Below are 19,033 nucleotides of genomic sequence, written 5' to 3' on the forward strand. Positions count from 1 at the left end.
CTTTGTTGTCCTCCCTCCTCCCGCTCAGCTCCTTCTGCCGTCAGGCGCCGCCAAGCAGCGCGCTGCCGCAAAGCCGGCCGTCGTAATGCCCCGCGCCCGCCTCCTTTAAAGCGGCGGCCTTGAGGCGGGCCCGGAGCGGGGCGAGCGGGGTTAAAGCGCACAGAAACACCGCGGTAACTATCAGGGTTGAAGCCATGACATGAATGTGTAAAAGTATCTGCAGGGAGGGCTCAGAGCATAGACCAGGCTCTGCTCTCCGGGGCCCAGCAGTGGGAGCAGAGGAACTGATGCCCAGGAAGTTCCACTGACCGCGAGGCAGAACTGCACTGTGAGTGACCGAGCGCTGGGACAGATTGTCCAGAGAGGCTGCGAGACTGCCTCGCTGGAGATACTCCAGAGCCAGGGAGGTGGGACCAGGTTGACCCCTGTGGTCCCTTCCAAGCTGACCCCGTTCCGTGGTTCTGTGACAGCAGGGTGTTGGAGCAATGGAGGAATGCAGAGTATCAAGTACCAAGTTGATATATATCCCAGGAACAGACCACTACAAGTCCTTATTTCCTTGACAACTAATTGTTCAAATAGATCCAAGCAGAAACGAGTAGAGTATAAGGTTAAATAACAACTTGGTAGCACATGGTAGGATGAAATATAACCTCAAATTACTTAAGGTGATTGTAATGCTAAAAAAAAAAAAATCCTTGTCTTAAGATAAAAATGACACGGCAAAACCCAAAACGTCAGTGTGTTATCAGCACCATTTGCATTCGGAATCCAAAACACAGCACTGTACCAGCTACTGAGAAGAAATTAACTCTATCCCAGCTGAAACCAGGACAGTGACCAATCCCCTGTTTCTGTATCATTCTTTCTTTGTTACCATTTTCTATAAAAGACTGTGCTGGTTTCCTCAAAGGTGCACCACCTGTGTTAGATGCCTGACACCCTGTTCTGCAGAATGGTAACAAAATTGAGGATTTTGACTCAGTGTTGCTTGGCTCTTGTACACTGGATGAAAGAACAATGGGATAAGAAAAGGGGTCACCAGGAAATCCCGTGGAGTGGCCTGGCCACCCAGCAGGTACTTGAGCAGCTGTGGTCATGGCTCAAACATGTGTCAGGCAATAAGGAAATTACCAGGATGCTGAATTGGGCTCTTACAAGTAACAATTCTGAACATCCTGCACAGAATTTAAGGTTTCACTTAGAACTTAATTCACACGCAAAAAAGTCTGGGTAGATTGTCAGGGACATGCACTTTTAAGTGTTTTTAGGAGCCTCTTGCCTTGAAGGCAGTTTACAGTCCAAGCCCAAGGACAGCAGTTAAATGTCAGTACAGTTCAGAAATCTTCTGTTTGCTTATTTTAACGGACATGTCTGACCTCTCTGTACTCTGTACTTTCTGCCTTGGGCATCATTAGCTATTCCCCAAGTAAGATGTACACAGCTTGAAAATATAAAGCAATTACTGGCTAACAAAAAAAGAACAACCTTCTAAGAACCCACTGGATTAGGCATTAGTGTGTCCCCACCCCTGAGACAAAACACCTGAAGTCTGCTGGCCAAAGAAGCATAAAGAAAGCTATGGGCATCCACTCATCACTCACTGGGTCTGTTGATGTGGTGACACTGGCAACTCAATAGAGAAAACTGGGGTTCGCTCACTTTAGGATTGTATAACTTTCCACGTTGATATTTTTCCTCTTGAATCCTTGTGCTGCTAATAGTCCTTGTCTCAACAACCCTACCTTTAATTCTAATTTTCCTGTTCTTGCCTTTCTACAGTCATGGCTCTGTCTCACAGTTTAACAGGTCTCTTGGAAGGCTGGGCCAAAGTCATGCGGCCAATCCATGTCATCCAGGCTGGGCCCCTCAAGGAGAGAGGTTAGTGACAGCACAGGGTGGGGATCTGCTTTTTGCTGCCTCAGTATCTTTTGATCATAATTGTGGCATTAGCCTAAGCTGGAATTTACTTGCACCTTTGCCTAAGAGGCTGCAGCCAGCAGCAAGGAGAAACCCTGGTGAGAATGCTCAGAGCCACAGCCAGGCTTGCCAGGGTCACCAAGGGTGTCACTGCTGTGTGCCAAGGCTGAGGGAGCTGCTGTGTTCTGCTCTGCTTAATAAACCAGGTCTATTAGTGAGCATTTGGCAGTTTCATAAAAAATGGGTCAGTTCAAGATATCAGAAGGTTTTTAAAGTAGTGAGAGTCTGTTTCTTGCTAAAGCAAGCATGTGCAAATCTGATTCTATATATACAGACTGCAGAGAATTATATAACATCTTTGAAGAGACAGAAAAAATGTTTTATTAATGCCAAATACTTGCTTTTCAACGATAGCAATATTTCCATATGACATTCTAACACGTTTATCGCATCTTGCTATGGGTGTCAGTAATCCATTTGAAAAAAATAAAGCAGTTCAATAGTTTGTAATGACAATTGGTAAGCAGTTTCTGTTCCATCCATAGAGTGGGTGGTGTGATGAGTTATTTAATTCTCTAAGAAAAGTAAATATTTTTTCCCAACAGAAACTTATTGCCAAAAGATAAGGTATTACAACCTTACCAGAACTTACAGTGGATAAATTTTTGTCCGCTTAGCTTTTGTGGAAGAATCAGTGTGGCCTTCTCATTAAAATAACCAGCACATGAATCCTAGCACCACAAAGATCTGCCAGTTATTAATTATTAATCAGCAAACTAAAAATAAATGCATAAAATAATTTCTTCTCCTCTGCTAATTTTGAAATAGACAAGTGTTCTCGTTCTTCTTGCAAACAAGGCAGTCACAGTGATTACAGTAACCTTTTTCTAAGAATATTTATTGCTTGTGTACAGTAGTGCTTCCAGTAGTGCCTTTGAGCCCCTGGCATTTGTTAGGGTGCTGTTTCACTCTTTCAGAATTGGACAAGAGGCTAACAGCTTCCTCTGAAATCTCAGAATTTTTGCTGTGTTTTACAAGTATTTCAATATGAGAAATTTTAAAAATACTTGGGTGTACCTGTGACATGATCTGTGTAGTCATACTATCCTCAAAAATTTGCTTGAAATGTTGGAGTAAAACATCCTTTGTCCCAAACTTGTGAGCGGTGTATAATTTTTTTAATTACTGGGAACACGCTACAAGAGTATGTGGTTTGTTTTCTGCAACTTGTCCAATAATAAAAACATTCTTGAGTAATGACAGAACTGCAAATGCTATTAACCCAATTTTTAAAATACCTTATTTAGTTTTCTCTTCATAGTTGTATGATAGTTTGTCTCCATTTACTTCTGCTGAACATCTGACCTGAAAATATAGTTATTTTGCTGAATGCCTCACCAGAAAGTAGAACAGTTTTGCTCATCCTTTCAGTTAAAGTTATCGTAGTTATGGACAGATTCCTACTAGTGTAATATTTATGGAAAAGCATCCATTGTCTTAGTTACAGTCCCAGCCTTGTTCTACAAAGCCTTTGGGAGAGGCGTATTTCCAGTTTAGACAACTCTTTTCAGAATCAGACTGCGTGCTCCAGGCCTGGTGTTTCGTCTCAGAGGTAAATGCAACTGGGACCGGGGCTCCTGCACGTGGATGCCCATCAGCAGCCGTTTGGGAATCGCTGCCGGCTGGGAGGCGGTGACACATGGCCCTGCCTGTCCGGGCTGCTGTGATACACGTGTGGTAATTTGTGGTTTTGTTTTGGCTCCGGAAACAAATGCCAGGCACCACTAATGAGCGAGTGTTTGTGTACACGGTTGGTAGGAACACACCTGAGGCACTTGAGAAAGCCTCTGCATAGCTCGGTTCCCTTCCTATCGATCCTGCCTGCCAGTAAATTCCACGGCAAGGAATTTATGGGCTGCAGGGAGCTGCAGCTCTGCCCCATTGTCTGCGGGAGCTCGATTCCCCTGCGGATGCCAGCCGCTCGTTTTCTGGAATGATGACATCATGCCGAGATAGAGATGAGTGGAAGTGTCTAATATTTCATAGACTGCGACACAGAAACCTGTCCTTGGTTGGGAAAAGGGCACTTTGGTCTAGAGATGTTGGGCTGGCATTAAAAATAGTTACGGGCGCTGTCTCGCTGCTTGCTTTTGCAGCAGAGGTCTTTTGAATTAAGAAAATAGAATTATTGTAAAGTTTTTCCTCTTTTAGACCATTTTAAAGGCAATCACGCCTTTAAAATTACGGCACGTACTGGTTTACACCTTTAGCACCTCAGAAGATGGGGAGCCTTGCGCATGTGGCTGTAGGTCATTGAACGTGGACGGAGGTGTTTTAGCGAGGCTGACGGTGGCCGGGAACAGGAGTGGGAACAGGAGTGGGAACAGTGCCGGGGTCGGGGTCGGGAACGGCCGCGGCCGCCGCCCCCGGCGCCTTTTGAAAGTCACCAAAGTTTCCGACGCGCGTCCCGGCGGCGCTGATTGGCGGAGCGCCCCGCACCACGTGATCGGCAGCCAATGGGGCGGCGGCGCCGGCCGGGCCGGGAGCGGCGGTGCGGGCGCGGCGGGAGCGCGGTGAGAGCCCAGCGCGGCCCGGGGGAGCGGGACCCGGCACCGGGCATAGGGGACCCGGCACCGGGCATAGGGGACCCGGCACCGGGCCCAGGGGACCCGGGACCCTGTCCGGCTGCGGCCTCGCGCGGACCTGAACCTCCTCCTGCTTCTGGAGCTGCTCGTGCGGGTGCTGGTGGGGCGGGGAGCGGAGCGTGGGAGCCGTGCCCACTGGTTTAGCTCCCGCCCGGCTTCGTGCTTCGCATGGGAATGGGATCAGCTGCCTTGCTGACCCCTTGGCTTGCAGCTGGAACCACCAAGGTCAGGCGTTTCAGCGGGGAAAAGTGCGGAGTTTCCTTAGGAGTCACTAGAAAGTTGCGAGTGTCGGAGCTGGACTGGTTACTGGGAAGAGGAGGGTTTTGCTGAATTCAGCCTTTTGGTAGAGAAGCCCCGGAGAAGCTGATAACTCTTTTCAGTGCTGGCTGTGGGATTTTGTAGTAATCCTGACGCTCCCGTGACCTCTCCCTTTTCTTTCTCTTTTGTGGCGATTTTCTTTTGTATTGCTTAAACAAAACAGACCCATGTATTACAGGAAGACCCTTTCAAGGGGAATATTTTAAGCAAATCTAATTTTCATATGACGGGAAAACTACTTTTCAGGAACAAAGAGGTGGTTTGTTTTGGTTTACATTTAGGAAAAAAAAGTCTAATTGGTGCTTCATCATCTCTGTCATGGATTATTCAGTAGTATTTGTGGTACTGTTTTACTTTTTTATTACAACATGAATTTCTTTGACTTGGACCATTAGGCATTGCTACAAAGGTAGGCTAGCATTGTTCACCAAGCTAAATGTTCTTTTGTGAAGAAAAAAGTTCAGTATCAGGGTTGTTTTGAGTCTTTTGTTCTAGGACTGAAACAGTCTAAATTGAGGCCCTCATGAGTTTGGGTGAACTCAGACTCTGATTTCCAAATTGAAGTTCCTTCAGTAATTTTTTGTGTGGCTTTTCTTGATACTTGTTTTTTTCCTTAGGAATTTTGCAATTCTGCTCTCACTGGTATGAAATTGTTTCCCGCAATAGTTATCCTGTGGTGTTCTCATTGCAAAATTCCAGGCCCCACCCATGATCACTTCCACTTCCTGCATGATGTGGTTTGTAATGCCTGTGACCAGCGTTTGTGCTGCCTGCACGCAGGAAGTCTGGCCAGATGTCTCTTCTGGCTTCATGAGTGCGGAAACAAGCAAGATGCAGCCGGTGTGTGCCTGTTACATACTGATTTCTCTCCTTGTTTTTTCTACCTTTTCCAGTGTATAACAAAGCATTTCTAAAACCTCCTTCACCCCCCTTGCTCTCCCCACTTTTGTGGTGAGCCCAGACAATGAGGAGTTCCTAATTAATTTCTCTTCAGGCATTTTGCATATTGTCTCCAAGTTGTTAAAAATCATGGGGAGATGGCAGCAGGGGAAAACCAGTCGTAGCTCTACCCTTTCTACAGGCAGTTTAACAAGATATACGTGGTTTTTGTTTTTATTCTTCTTAGACTAATTTCAGAAAAGAAGTTTAGAAAAGCTTTAATACCTTGTCTCAAACTTGGATTTTTTCTTTTCAGTTTAAGTTTGTATTTTTCATCTTTGATTAGTTAGAAATTCCCTGTGAGCTAAGATGTAATGCAGGGAAGGAAACTAATAGGTTTTCCTTTTATGTTGCAGCAAAAAAAGTGCCTGTGGCACTGGACAGTAGCCACATCTCTGGAGTAAGTACAGGTCCACAGTCCTTCCATGTATTTGCAGTTGAACAATTAATTTTAAATTATAAGTACTATGTAGTAATGGTAACCTTGAAGCAGAGCGAGCTCTTAATGGATGATATCCTCAGTGGGTCCATAATCTCACATTCCCAAGGACATACCTGGAAGTGAAGGAACAGCACCTTTGTGCTGCTGTGAACATTCGCAGGGTTCTCTGAAAGTCTTACGGATCGTATGGATCAGTTAAGGAAAGTTCTTCTCTATGCGGCCCTACAATCTTAAAAAATGCCACTTATTATAGTCTTTTAGTTCTTCCAAAGTGCAGTAGAAAAACACAAGAGCTAGATAGGATCATATTCAAAATTTTGGGGCTGGTGGAAGCTGTCTTTTGGTTACAGAGGGTGGTTTGAAAGCTTTTCAGAGCAAGATGTCTTGCAGGTCATCTTTATCTTTCCTGAATTATTTTTGTTGACGGTCTAAACACAGATATTGGATTTATTATAATGCTTGTGTCAGAAAAAAATCCTTTTTCGATTTTTTTCTTCACAAGTGTGATGCACAGATTGGTGTGTGTGTAAACACTGCCTGGAGCAGGACGTGCTTATTAACATCAAAGACACTTTCAGTTCACTTAAAAATAACAGAGTAGATGTGACGTAAAGTATCCTAGGTCAAGGATGTTAATTCTGCTTGGTCATGATTTTCTTCTTAATGGGCAAGAATACTATTTGGAAAATCACTCCTCCTTACTCACACTCCTTTTCCTCTCTTTTTTTGCCCGATGCATACTTCAGCCTTGAGACTTTCTGCTGGAAATGTGTCAGTACATTATACAATGCCTTTATTTTTTAGAAGGAACACTTCTAGCTTTGTCTAATGAACATTTTGTGTCAAACTCAATTGTAAAAACTAAGACTTAGTAACTTTTCTCCTCACCTTTTAAATAACAGTGTAATTTCTGTACGTGTGTAGCTGATACTGTGCACTGATGTATGCGGGCACAGCCCCACTTAGCTGTGACGCTGCTTACTCCTTGCTCAATAATCTGACAATTACTTGGGCTGTGAAAAGGATTTGGGGTTTGTGGCATTGCTTGGGTATGTAAGAATTTGGCTTCAGATTGCCAGAGTACTTTTGAGTGCTTTTGTCTGTAGTAGAGGTAAGAATACTTGAGTTTGTTTCAGTAGACTTATGAAATAGGTGGCTGTTAATCAATCATATTTACATCAGATGATTTTTTGGAGAGGAAAAGCTCAACACAGGTTAAAGATATTTTCTTCCATAGAGTTCAATAGATGTGCAGTGTATGCACATTTTCTTTAGCTGAGACATGCTGCTCAGAGGGTCTACTCCTGCATTTTATGAGTATCATAAATAAGAGTGGAAGACAGGGCTGACATCTAAATAATCTTTGAAGGCTTCAGCTGTCCCTTCTTTGTTCATCAGAATTACCTCTAGGCAATATTTTGCTCAGCAGAACTGGAGTTGAAACTTGGTAAAACTGTGTTTCTTCAGTCATTAGATTTCAGTGATACTGTTTTCTGACAACTGCCACTGTCATGAATTGTTCAATTCCATCTCTATTTGCTCTTCTTGATCTTCTTCGGTTTCTGTTAAGTTGGTAATGTCTGAGTGGAATCTTTGCCTCACCCAGGGCTGGACATGGGCAGATTATGCAGAACACTAGGTTTGATGTTTCTCTATTGTCAAGACTAACTCATATGAAATATTTGGTACAGAGTGGTTAATAGAGTGTGTCATACACATCACAGGGCATTTATTTAATTGTGGTGGTTAGATACTTAAGTCCTCAAGTGGGAGTGACCAGCTTAAGGTTCTTGGTTCCCTTGTGGCTCTTTCATGTGTCATTCCCATTTGGGACTATGTCCTGTGACCGGGTTTGTGCTGGCACAGGGGCAGCTGGATGGTCTGGATTGCTGCAATCTTATCTGCATACCTAACCCAGCCAGTGGTATCCTGCTAAAACCTCTGGGGAGCTTTTACCCTCCCTTCTCCCATGACTCTCTGAGGTATCCAGATATATTGTAGCCATACACAGATTTTGATATTTCAGATTTGAAGTTGGGTAGCTTTGTCTGTGTTTTGACCTAGGAAGAAATTTTTCTCATGTCTGGCAGTTACGTTCATAAAAAGCTTACGTGTTCCTGGAAATGTTAACTCAGGAAATCAGTATCTTGAGTACTTAATCTGTTGTCTCTTTGAAGTTTCTCTTTAATTTCATGGTAAGTGTCTTTAGGGTTGTTGAATTGCAGTGTGTTTGGAGCTGAAGTTGTGGCTGAGATGTCTTCTTTCCCTTGTGTTCTCTGTGCATTGGCACAGCTGCAGCTCAGGTTTGGGGTTTTGTGTAATCAGAGGTGCTGAAGGTGCTCACAGCTGGGAAGGTGGTGTAAGCCTGCAGCATCTTTGGAAGAACTGGGTCAAAGTGACTTAGCAGGAATTCTTTCGCATTTATGGTCTGTCAAGGCTGGTCTTTAGTTTGGTCTCCAGGCGAGCAGTGACTGTGTGGGAGGATGGGTGTTCTGCTCTGCAGCAAGGAGGACTGAGGCTGCTCACTGCCTTAGTTCTTATGCTTGACCCTTTAATTTTTCAGGGGGGAATATGAAACAGGAGTTTTAGACTTTGAGGACTCACTATGGAAGACTCAGAAGGACGACACTTCAGCTCAGTGGAAGAAGAAACCAGATACTGGAAGGAGCTGGCTATGAAGTACAAGCAGTGGTAAGGCAGTGACTTCATTCCTCCAAGTTGTTGGATAAGGTGCATAACACTGCATGCAAAGACACAGACCCTTCATTGCTGCTTGTTTAGCTTGCTGGAGGATTGTTTCAATAGAATTGTTCAAGAGTATGAAACACTTCCTTTCATCTTTCTCTCTGTTTCTCACTTTTTATTGCTAATCAATAATGTCTTTGTTTGTATTTCCAAATAAATAATAGAATTGAATAATGGAATAAATGTGTGATGGCAATGGACAATTGACAAACTAAAAAGATGCCACAGACCCTCAACACCTATAGTGTGAAGACAGACTCGGGGGTTTTTCTGTTTATTTGAATGTTTTTATCTATGCTATGGGGTGAGTTCCCATGCGTGGCAGAGAAACATTTGCATATGGTTCTCTCTTCCTATTGAATACATATGTTGGAGAAGGGCATATAGCCTTCTACATTCAAGAGCAGTGTTTTTTTTACCTTGAGTGTACAAGAGATGTTTTTTGCTTTGCTCACTATGGTGAACTCTGTTGCTGGAATTTCTCTCTAGTGCTGAGAATACGCAGGAGGAATTGCGTGAATTCCAAGAAGGGAGCCGAGAGTATGAAGCCGAACTGGAGACTCAGCTGCAACAAACAGAGTCCAGGAACAGAGACCTTCTGTCAGAAAACAACCATCTGCGGATGGAGCTGGAGTCAGTGAAGGTAAGAGCTGGTGATGCTCCTTGTGTGCACGTCCTCAGCGCAGAGGTGAACGGGACAGGTGTTTGCAGACTCTGTTTGCCCTGTGGTGTCACACTCAGCATTACAAGGAAGTTGAGCAGAAGACTGCAGAAAGGAGAGTCTTGAAAAATAAAGAAATGCCAACCTGTTGTCTACTTTGAGGATTCTGTGTTCCTTGGTAGTGTTCCTGGACCCCTGTTCACAGGTTGTGGCTGTGTGTCAGCATAGATTTCAGATGGGAGAAAATTGTCTACAGTAGAGTGGAGACCTAAGTGTGAACACAAGAGAGCTGCTGTTCTATTCCTTTTTCCATCTATTTAGTGCTGTTGTTCATAGCTTTCTTGTTGTCTGCATCATGCAGTCACAGATAATGCTGCAGAACAATCAAAGCACAAACACTGCAGCTGTGTTTTTGCATTATGTAAGGAAATGCAGTTTTAAACCCTTTTTACATAGTTGTGTATTTATTATCTGACATTTCAGATCAGCTGGGAAGCAGCAGCTGGTGGGTAACACATAGAATTGAGAGTCATAAAACAGTTTCAGTCCTGGTTTTGTTATTGAATCTATCTGTCCTTAGGGAAAAATGAGTTATCCTCTTTGCACATGGTTTGCATTCTGTGAAACTAAGCACCAGCAGAAAGGCATTAACTTCCAGAATTATAAAATATAAAGGATATGAACTTACTGAGATGGAGCTTCTTAACGCAGTGGCTTTAGAAACAGTGAAGCTATATAGAGTATGAAGAGTGATGAGTGCCTCATTTCAGTCTCATCAAAGATGCTACTAGTCCCCTGTGCTGACTGACAAGTTTAGGAAATACTGGTAAGTTCTCTTAAGTTTGGAAAAAAATTGTCGCTGAAATTGGTGTCACTTTTTAAAGTTTTATTTTAGGCCTTTTGCTTACAGATGAGTTACAGTCACCCAAGAAATACTACACCATGTTTTGTAGGGCTAGGTCAATCTCTGTGGAAGCAGAGATGAATATAATTACACTTCTTCTACTCAATTGGATGCAATAATGAGCTAATGGGAGTGTAGGTATTTAAGTGATTAATCACCAGATAATCCAGGTTTGCAATGCCTTTTGTTTAAACTGTTGTCCAAATTACTGTCTTAAGGAAGTACTCTTCTGTTCCAGGTAGATGTCCTGTCCCTCTAGCACCAATTTAGCCATTCCCTCCACTTCCTGCTTTTTGATAGCAAGACCTCCAAGACTTGTTTAATTGTATTTATGTTCATTAATCCTTGTTGTTCTTGTTGTAGCACCTTAGAAATATTAAATGTTGTGCATGGTGTATCGGTCTGCTGTTCCATGTAGCCACATAAACCTGTGGAAGCTGATGGGTTTGGGGAGAAGACAAAAGTTTGACAAAGATAAAACCCATAGTTCATTTAATTGAGGAGTGTGTAGACTATTTTCTTTCTCTAGCTGGGATGAGAGGAAGGGACAGTGAACCAGCCAAAACAGTGAAGAATGAAAATAGTGGGAGGCGATACAGAGCCTCAAAAAGTGGAAGGTAGCCATATTTTAGAAAATCTGAAATCATTCTTGACAGTAGATAACTCTCGTAATATATATTCTGCTTGAAATAAACCATTCAACAATTGGCTATTCATGCAGCCTGAAAACTGCAGTAACAGCCTGCAGTGAAGGAACAGAGCCACCATTGAGGGCCAGATCAGCTGATAGTTTATTACAATTGGCTAAAAACAAAGACTCAGATCTTGCAGTTCTGGTCTTTTATCTGAATCAATTCAAGAGCAAAGCATTAGTCTCATGAAGCTATTGAGCAGCAGTGTTATCTGAGCCCATCAAGGGTTGGGATCTGCATCTAGGTCAACACCAGTGAACTTTGCCAGGCCCACACAGCTTGTGGCTCTGAGGTTACCAGCCCAGTGTGTGTGTTTGCTGCCCCTCCAAAATCAGAGCTCACACTACCTAAAAACTGATGGGAATAGTGCTTTGGAGGGTTAGTTTAGAGAGTCCTGAGAAACTAGTAGAAAGTAATCTGCCTCTTGGAGCTTAGAGGCTCTTAACTGTGTTTCAGAGATTTGGAATTACAGCAGTGTCACCACACTGCAATCAAATAAGGATTTTTTAGTTCAGGATGGGTATCTCTTTCCCTCCTCCTTGTCTATGCACTTCGTGTGCTAAAATAGCTGTTTTCACATTCACACTAGATTACTTGCCATGGTTTTCAAATTCCAGTGCATGGATTTGTTTCCAGTGACTTCGAGTGTTTTGTGCTTGAATTCTGTCTGGAGAGCGCTTCAGGAATGCTGCTTACACAGCAATCTTGGAGTTTCTAAAAAATGTCTGGCATGTTGAAGTGGTCTGGTAGCAAGGTGGTTGAGTATAAAGCACTGTAATAGTGTGCTGTGAAGCTTTCCCTGTCACATGCTGTGGAACTAACTCCACATTTAGTGGTAGTGCAGGAGAGAGAGATCTGATGTGGAAGCTAAGTCTTCCTCCCTGCCTGTGCCTTTCTTAAATGTATGCTTGTATACATGGTGTAGAGGGAGACAGAGTTTGGTTTAGGTTCACATCCAAAGTATAATTGTGCCTGAAATGTTCTGTGATCTAGAATTCTGAACCTGCTGTGGGCTAATAAAACCACATGAGCAATGCAGGATCTTGCTGATTCCACAGCAGTATGTAACAGTGTCACAGTTGGGTTTTTGTTTTTTTGGTTTTTTTTGTTTTTTTTTTTTTAAATCTTGTTACTTTGGTCCTAAATACTGCCTGACTTCATACTAGGTTTGAAAATAAGTGGCTTCTCTTGTGTCCTGCTTTGTGTATTGCTAAGAAACTGTGCTGAGTCAGGCTGTCTGGGAGAGGCAAGGAATTGCCCTGTGCTGTGAGTGTTGGGAGCTGTTCCCCAGCACTTTTGTTTGATAAGGAGTGACAGGAAGAGCTCTTGTCTGCTGGCAGCCCAGAATTATGTGAGCAATAGAATTTGTTGGCATTTTACTGTATGTAAAGTGATGTTTCTCAGAAAACTTCAGAGCATCTGTCTCTGCCTTTCAAGGGGCTCAGACAATGCTGCAGAAAGAGAACATCTGTTGCTAAGTACCTGATGTGCTATTTGATTTGCCTTTGAGTAGGAAAAGATCGAAATGCAGCATTCAGAAGGATACAGGCAAATCTCTGCACTGGAAGATGACTTGGCACAGACAAGAGCTATTAAAGAGCAGCTTCAGAAATATATTCGAGAACTCGAGCAAGAAAACGATGACTTGGAAAGAGCAAAAAGGTGATCTCCTTTTTGTGAGGTTTTTTTTTCCACCTTTATTCTGTCCTGCGAGTGTGGTGTCACTGAGCTGTTTGTAATACTGTACTCGTTAGCACTGCCATTCTGAGCTATCACTTGTGTGATGATAGTGTTGAAGAGATTGGTTGCAGATGAGCCATGTGATAGATTTTTTTTTTTACCTCTTCCACTCCCCTGACTGTACTCTTTCATATCTTACAAGCTAAATTAAAAAATAATAATCAAACAAAGTAAACCAAACAAAAATGCAACAGTATCCATTTTCTTGTGGGAGAGGGAGTCCTCAATGTGCTTGAGCGATTTGGTAGTGACACCTAATTGCACTCTTTTTCAGAGCCACTATAATGTCTCTGGAGGATTTTGAACAGCGTTTAAACCAGGCTATTGAAAGAAATGCTTTTCTGGAGAGTGAGCTGGATGAGAAGGAAAACCTTCTGGAGTCTGTGCAGCGCCTGAAAGATGAAGCCAGAGGTTAGACAGAAGTTATTTGTATCTTTTCCTTTCTCTCCCGCTGCCTTGTAGCTGTTCAGTCCTGTCCATATGCCTTAGAGCTGGGCTTTTAAGTTTGCTTCTTTAAAACCTGCTATCTGAAATGTAGAAACAAGTAAGGAAACTTAAGACTGTTCTGCCCCATTCCTTGAACTTGTGACCTTGTTCCAGAGCACTCACAGAAACAAAAGTCTGTTCCGACCTTCTCCTTATCAGGGCTTTAGGGAGTTGAGAGGAGCCAGTCCAGCTGGGGCACATGCTGGTGTGGCTTCCTGTAACCCATGAAGGTCAGCTTCAATACACATTAACCTTGTTGTTTCCTGGCCTGTGGAAAGTGGAGTCAGCGAAGCACTCATGGGGACGTAAAACAGGAAGGCTGTGACTGACTTCTGGTTGCCTTGGAATGCACTGGCTTTTTGCTATCTGTAAGTAAGGCTGGGTGAGAAGAGAGAGACCCTGGAGCTGGATGAGCTTCTATTTTCAGGTCTTGTATTCTGTGCCCTTGAATGATATCCATAAGCTACAGCCAGGCTGTGGGACAGAAGTGATCTGTCCCTTGGCTAGATAATGATGTGGCTTCCACCTGGCCTCAGCTCAAGTTTCCTTCATGTGGGAACCAGGATAGGAGAAGGTACAACGGGTAGGATCTCAGCCTTGCAGGAAGCCAGAATGTAGCCAAGGTGTGTGCCAAATTGCCAAGCCTCAGACTTGATGTGCCTCTGCTTACCAGCCTGTAACATTTGGAAAGGAGTTAATTCCTGTCTGAAGAGGAGCCTCATGAAAGGGTTTGAAAATGAAAGCCAGATAATAGCAACTGAACTAACACTACTAAAACATCTTCAGCCACAATCCTAGAAAGGCCTTTAGTTATCTGGATTTTGAAGATATGCCTGGAATAATCTTCTACAAGGATAAGTGACTTTAGCTCACCTCCATAAGGAGAAAAATCTTTTGAGCAAAAGATTACCTCCTGTTTTTATCTTGGTGGCTACATACTCCCAACACTTGCTTTGTGTTGCTTCCTTCACAGATCTACGACAAGAGCTTGCAGTGCAGCAGAAACAGGAGAAACCCAAAACACCGATGAGAACTCCCCTGGAAGCAGAAAGAACAGACACTGCAGTTCAGGCCTCCTTATCTGTGCCCTCAACACCGGCAATGCGTCGGACACCCATCAGCATACCCACCCCTGGGACATTTAGGAGAGGTGACTGGCAGGGAACTGGCTCAGAAATACTATTTGATGCTCTTGTTTTTGCTATAGTTTGCTGCCTTCTTTTAATTCCTCATTTAGCCACAGAGTTGAGTGCATAGTGTAGTGTAAATACACCTAAATCCAATCACCATGGCTTCTGTATTCATAGACTGGGATTTTTTTGACTTTATTCATAGTCTGTTCATTTCCAACTGACTTGAACAGTCTGGTAATAATGAGGGATAAGATGAGCTGTTGGGATTTTACTATTAGTTCACAATTGTCCCAGAGATGTTGGTCTAATTTAGGGGAAAGGTTTTAAAAACCTGTGTGATCTTTAACTGTGTTCCTTGAATCATCTTCTCTAAGAGAGTTGGGTGAATTTTTTTTTCCTCTTTTCTTTTCTTGAGTAACATATCCTTCTTTAATCTGCCCTGCAGGTCTTGAGGACAGTTATGGTGCAACCCCTCTCACACCAGCTGCAAGAATATCTGCACTTAATATTGTGGGAGACTTGCTGCGAAAAGTGGGGGTGAGTGATTACCTGCCAGGCAATGCTCTTGGAAACCTGGAGCTGTTGGAAGCTGCAGCCAGCACCACTTGTGCTGCTGTTCAGGGGAAACAGACTGGAAAGAGTCTCTTGGCTCCAGGTTAGCTAAGCGTTGCCTTGGGACTGGTTTGGACTTCAAATGTTTCTGACCAGCCCCCAAATAAAATGGACCGTGCTTATTTTTCTAAGTTCTAATCCTGATCAGGGTAAGATCTACCTCTGTGAATTTCTGGAAGTGCATGTGCATAAAAAATAAGTTAGCATGAGTAAATTGAGAAGGGATCTGTTCCAATGAAAGGCAGAGACGTTAGCAGGCTGGTGCCTGCTGTCCAGAAGGCTTCTGGTGAAGTTTGCCTTAAGAGTCCAGTAGTCTTTTGAGCAAGGCCTAATGTCCTGCTAAGCTGTAGTTTGATATTTAAGGTAGTGCTGATGCTGGGAAAGTTATCCCATTACTTGTGTTTCATTCCTTATGCCTCAGTGGTGTGTTGTTACAAGCATTTGTATGACTCTTTGATGGGCTGAGCTGCACAACTGATACAGCCAAAAAGTAACTCAATAAAGATGATCTAGAATGGGAGCATGTGATGGAGCACAGAATATATGTGGCTCATTTCCTCTGGTGTACCATGGTAATACATGTCTGGGGAAGCAAATAGCTCAAATGAACATTTAATAATCTAAAAACTGATGCCTGTAAGAAAGATGTAAAAATGTCCCTGAGGAAAGTGAAGATTTTGTGTTCCTGCTGGTGAAGAGCATCAGCTCCCTAGAGAAACAGAGATTCAGCTTTAGAGAGATGACTGTCTTCATCTCTTCACAAATTTAGAACTCATGTGGCACTGGGGTCTAGCAGGTTCCTCTACTGGATAACTCGCTCTTAAAGAAAGAAAAAAAAAAAACCTAAACCCACATACTTAGTGCCATTTTGGTATGCCACAGTGCCATCTTCTGAAAGAGAAGGGTTCTGACACTTCCCTCATCTATTTACTTCAGGCTTTGGAGTCCAAGCTTGCATCTTGCCGAAACTTTGTGTATGACCAGTCTCCAAACAGGCCTTCAGTGTCCATGTACATGAACAGAGATGTCCTTGAAACGCGCCTGAGTCCTCATCAGCCTCTGTGTGATACAGGGTGAGTGCTGGGCTCTGCTGGTATCTTGGTGACAGCTGTTGGTGTTGGAATTTAGGGACTGGTATTTAAATATTTAAGTCTTAGTTTTGGTAGGGACAGATTTATTTTCAAAGTATGAGAAATTATTCAGGATTATGATTTGAATGTTTCAGGTCAGTTTAAAATTTGGAATCAGTAGCTGCTGAAATTGGAAGACTAGCTGAAATCAAGTTTTGAATACCTCAAATATGAAGCAAGTGCAAGATGTGTTTTATTATAAATCAGTGTTTAAATGGGACAAAGTACAACAGTTCTTGCTTATTGGTTCAATTTGTTTTATGCTTTTTGTTCTTGTACAAATGATGTCTCAGGAATGTTACAGCATGTAGGGAGACTTCCCTTATCATAGTTAAGATTCTCACTTATGGGAGAACTGGAAAAAAGGTGGATAGTAGGTCCACTCAGAATGCTTTATAGTTGCTAAGAGGTGTTTTTAAGTAGCAGCTGACAGGAAGTTGCTTTACTCAACTTACAAATTTCTCTGAATGTTTGAACTGGTTGCCTTTTTTTAATCAAATGAAGAAAAATCAGCAAGGTTATTGCAGATTGCAATAACTGCCAATCCTTTACTGCACATTCTTTAGGTTCTGTGTAAATTAAGTGCCTATAGTACACTTTGTTTCAGACTTAATTATTTAGCCAGACCCTTGTGCTGTGAGTTCTGGTTTGTCCTGTATTCCAGTGCCTAGTGGTGTTGTTTAGAAGGAATGTTCCACTCTGTACTTGCTCTCCTAGCTTGGGGAGAAACCTCATGAAAGCTCCTGCAAGAAAGCCTCAGGGGCCATACATTTACATATTCATGCAGCTGATTATCTACTGCTGCAATGCTAAACTGAAATTCCAACACCTGTAAAAGATAGTGTTCATTACTCAAAGGGAAGTGGAGCCCTGTGTTACACTGGAAACTCAGCCCAGTTAAGGAATGGGCTCATGTAGTGCTCAGAGTGCTGTTTTTTCATCTGCTGGTTTCTCAGCTGAGTAGTGTGCTGTAGAAGAGAGCAGTTATTCTGAGCATGGTTACACAGAGTGAGAAGTGCACTGACTTGTATTTTTATTTGCAGGTTGGTGAAACGTCTGGAGTTTGGAACACGGCATTCAAACATTCCAGGACCCATGAGCCATCCCTCACAAAGTGTTGTCAAGATGCTGCTATGAAAAGCCTGGCTGGCTTTGGGAAAGGAGAAGAAATGTGTATTTCAAACTTTAGTTTTAAAGAGAGTATCAGTGAGCAAGCAGACAGCAGTGTCAGGGTAGGTGAGAGCTGAACAAGAAGTCTCAGTTGGCAGTGGCTTCCAGTGTGGCCGGTGGGCAGGCTGTGTGGGTGACAAAGTGTGACAAAGCAATGCTGACTGGCAGTGCAGGACTGGGAATTGCTTCCTGTACCAGCTGCTGTAAATAGCTCCTTGAAGGTCACTTCTTTTGACACTGCCAAAGCCATTGTCCTTCTGCCTACAACATAGCAATATTCCCTATCCTCAGGCTTTGGCTTTTCATGTTAATTCACCACCAGTTCTGGCTGAAATTCTGCTTTCTACCATGGGTATTGTGTGCTGCAGTCACCCAAATTAAAGGAGTGTTTTTATGTGGAGAAAGGTGTATTTCTGCAGGGAAGCTGCTCAGCTCCTTGTGGGATGTTTGCTGACCAGAATGTAGCAGCACAAAAACCTGCCTCTGTAGTGCCAAGATGTTTCTGTAAGCAGTGATTTGTTATTTGGAACAGGTCATGTTTAAAGTTGAGACATGTCTGGTGCTTAGAGTGCATAGGAGATCCTAGAGCTAACAGCATGTAGACATCTTCCCCCCCCCCCCACCATAGTGGGGGCCAGACCTGATTAAGTTTCTAGTTCTGACATCTTGATAGATGGGTTTTACTGCTTTACAAACCTCCCTTCACTAAGGTGCCTTGGGTGTTAGTGGTTTTTTTCATGTTTTATTTTTCTATATGAATGTATCAGCTATTACTAATTTAGAAATGCTTTTCTAACCTGGAAACCCCTTTATTCTAGAGGAGTGTATATGAGTAGAGAATTATTTTAAAATAATTTTTCCCTCTGTAAAATATTACTGCATTTGTTTTTTAAATGGAGTAGATTCATTCCCAGTGTTAATGTATTTTATGGAAGGCTGTACTTGGAAAACTAATTGTGACTAAACAATTTTTTTTTTTCTTTTGTGGCAGGGGATGTGGAGAGCTTAGTTGACAAAAGAATACATAGATGGTTTTGATGTTTTTTTGGCAGTTTTTTGGGTTTTTTTAAGAAAGTGCTGTGAAAACAGCCACTGATACATCTGTTTCTCTAGAATATGAAAACCACAGATAATTTCCATTTTTCAGTCCACCTATGAAGTTGGTTTAACTGGGGAGCAGAATAAAGCTTATTTTGAATGTGCACTCTTGATACATTTTGAGTTTTTTTGCAAGTTGAGGTTTATACATGTTCAGTTTGCTGATTCTGCGCCAAGCATTGGTGATTAAGATCATTTAATATGAAGTCTGACTTGCTTGTCTCCTTGTTCCCACACATGCAGGCTCACAAACTGCATTAACAGCCAGCTCTTGAGCATCTTTACAGAGCTGGGCTCTGTGCCTAATCAAGCAATGATCAAGTCTTATCCGATAACTCCTAACCCCCCTCTGCTCAGCTTGTCATCTTAATTGCTCTAAATGGATTCTTCCTTTACTC

The 19,033-nt window shown here is 42.8% G+C and overlaps 1 protein-coding gene across 5 annotated transcripts; it reads left to right on the top strand.

Moving 5' to 3' along the window:
* The first annotated feature begins 137 nt into the window (after window positions 1-137).
* NDE1 (nudE neurodevelopment protein 1) lies at window positions 138-18,748 on the top strand. 5 transcript variants are annotated; one of them, XM_010392517.4, is made up of 10 exons: window positions 138-328; window positions 1,783-1,881; window positions 8,828-8,955; window positions 9,499-9,652; window positions 12,780-12,928; window positions 13,281-13,417; window positions 14,466-14,642; window positions 15,071-15,162; window positions 16,174-16,310; window positions 17,411-18,748. In XM_010392517.4, the coding sequence occupies exons 3-10, from the start codon at window positions 8,870-8,872 to the stop codon at window positions 17,502-17,504; spliced, it is 1,026 nt and encodes a 341-aa protein (XP_010390819.1). In that variant the 5' UTR covers window positions 138-328; window positions 1,783-1,881; window positions 8,828-8,869; the 3' UTR covers window positions 17,505-18,748. The 5 variants fall into 5 exon arrangements, with proteins under 5 accessions (XP_010390819.1, XP_010390821.1, XP_010390823.1 ...); XM_010392519.4 differs by having other exon boundaries at window positions 158-173; window positions 1,802-1,881; XM_010392521.4 differs by having other exon boundaries at window positions 310-328; window positions 1,802-1,881.
* The last annotated feature ends 285 nt before the right edge of the window (window positions 18,749-19,033 follow it).

This window comes from Corvus cornix, chromosome 14 (genome assembly GCF_000738735.6).
Source record: "Corvus cornix cornix isolate S_Up_H32 chromosome 14, ASM73873v5, whole genome shotgun sequence".
Taxonomy (NCBI): domain Eukaryota; kingdom Metazoa; phylum Chordata; class Aves; order Passeriformes; family Corvidae; genus Corvus; species Corvus cornix.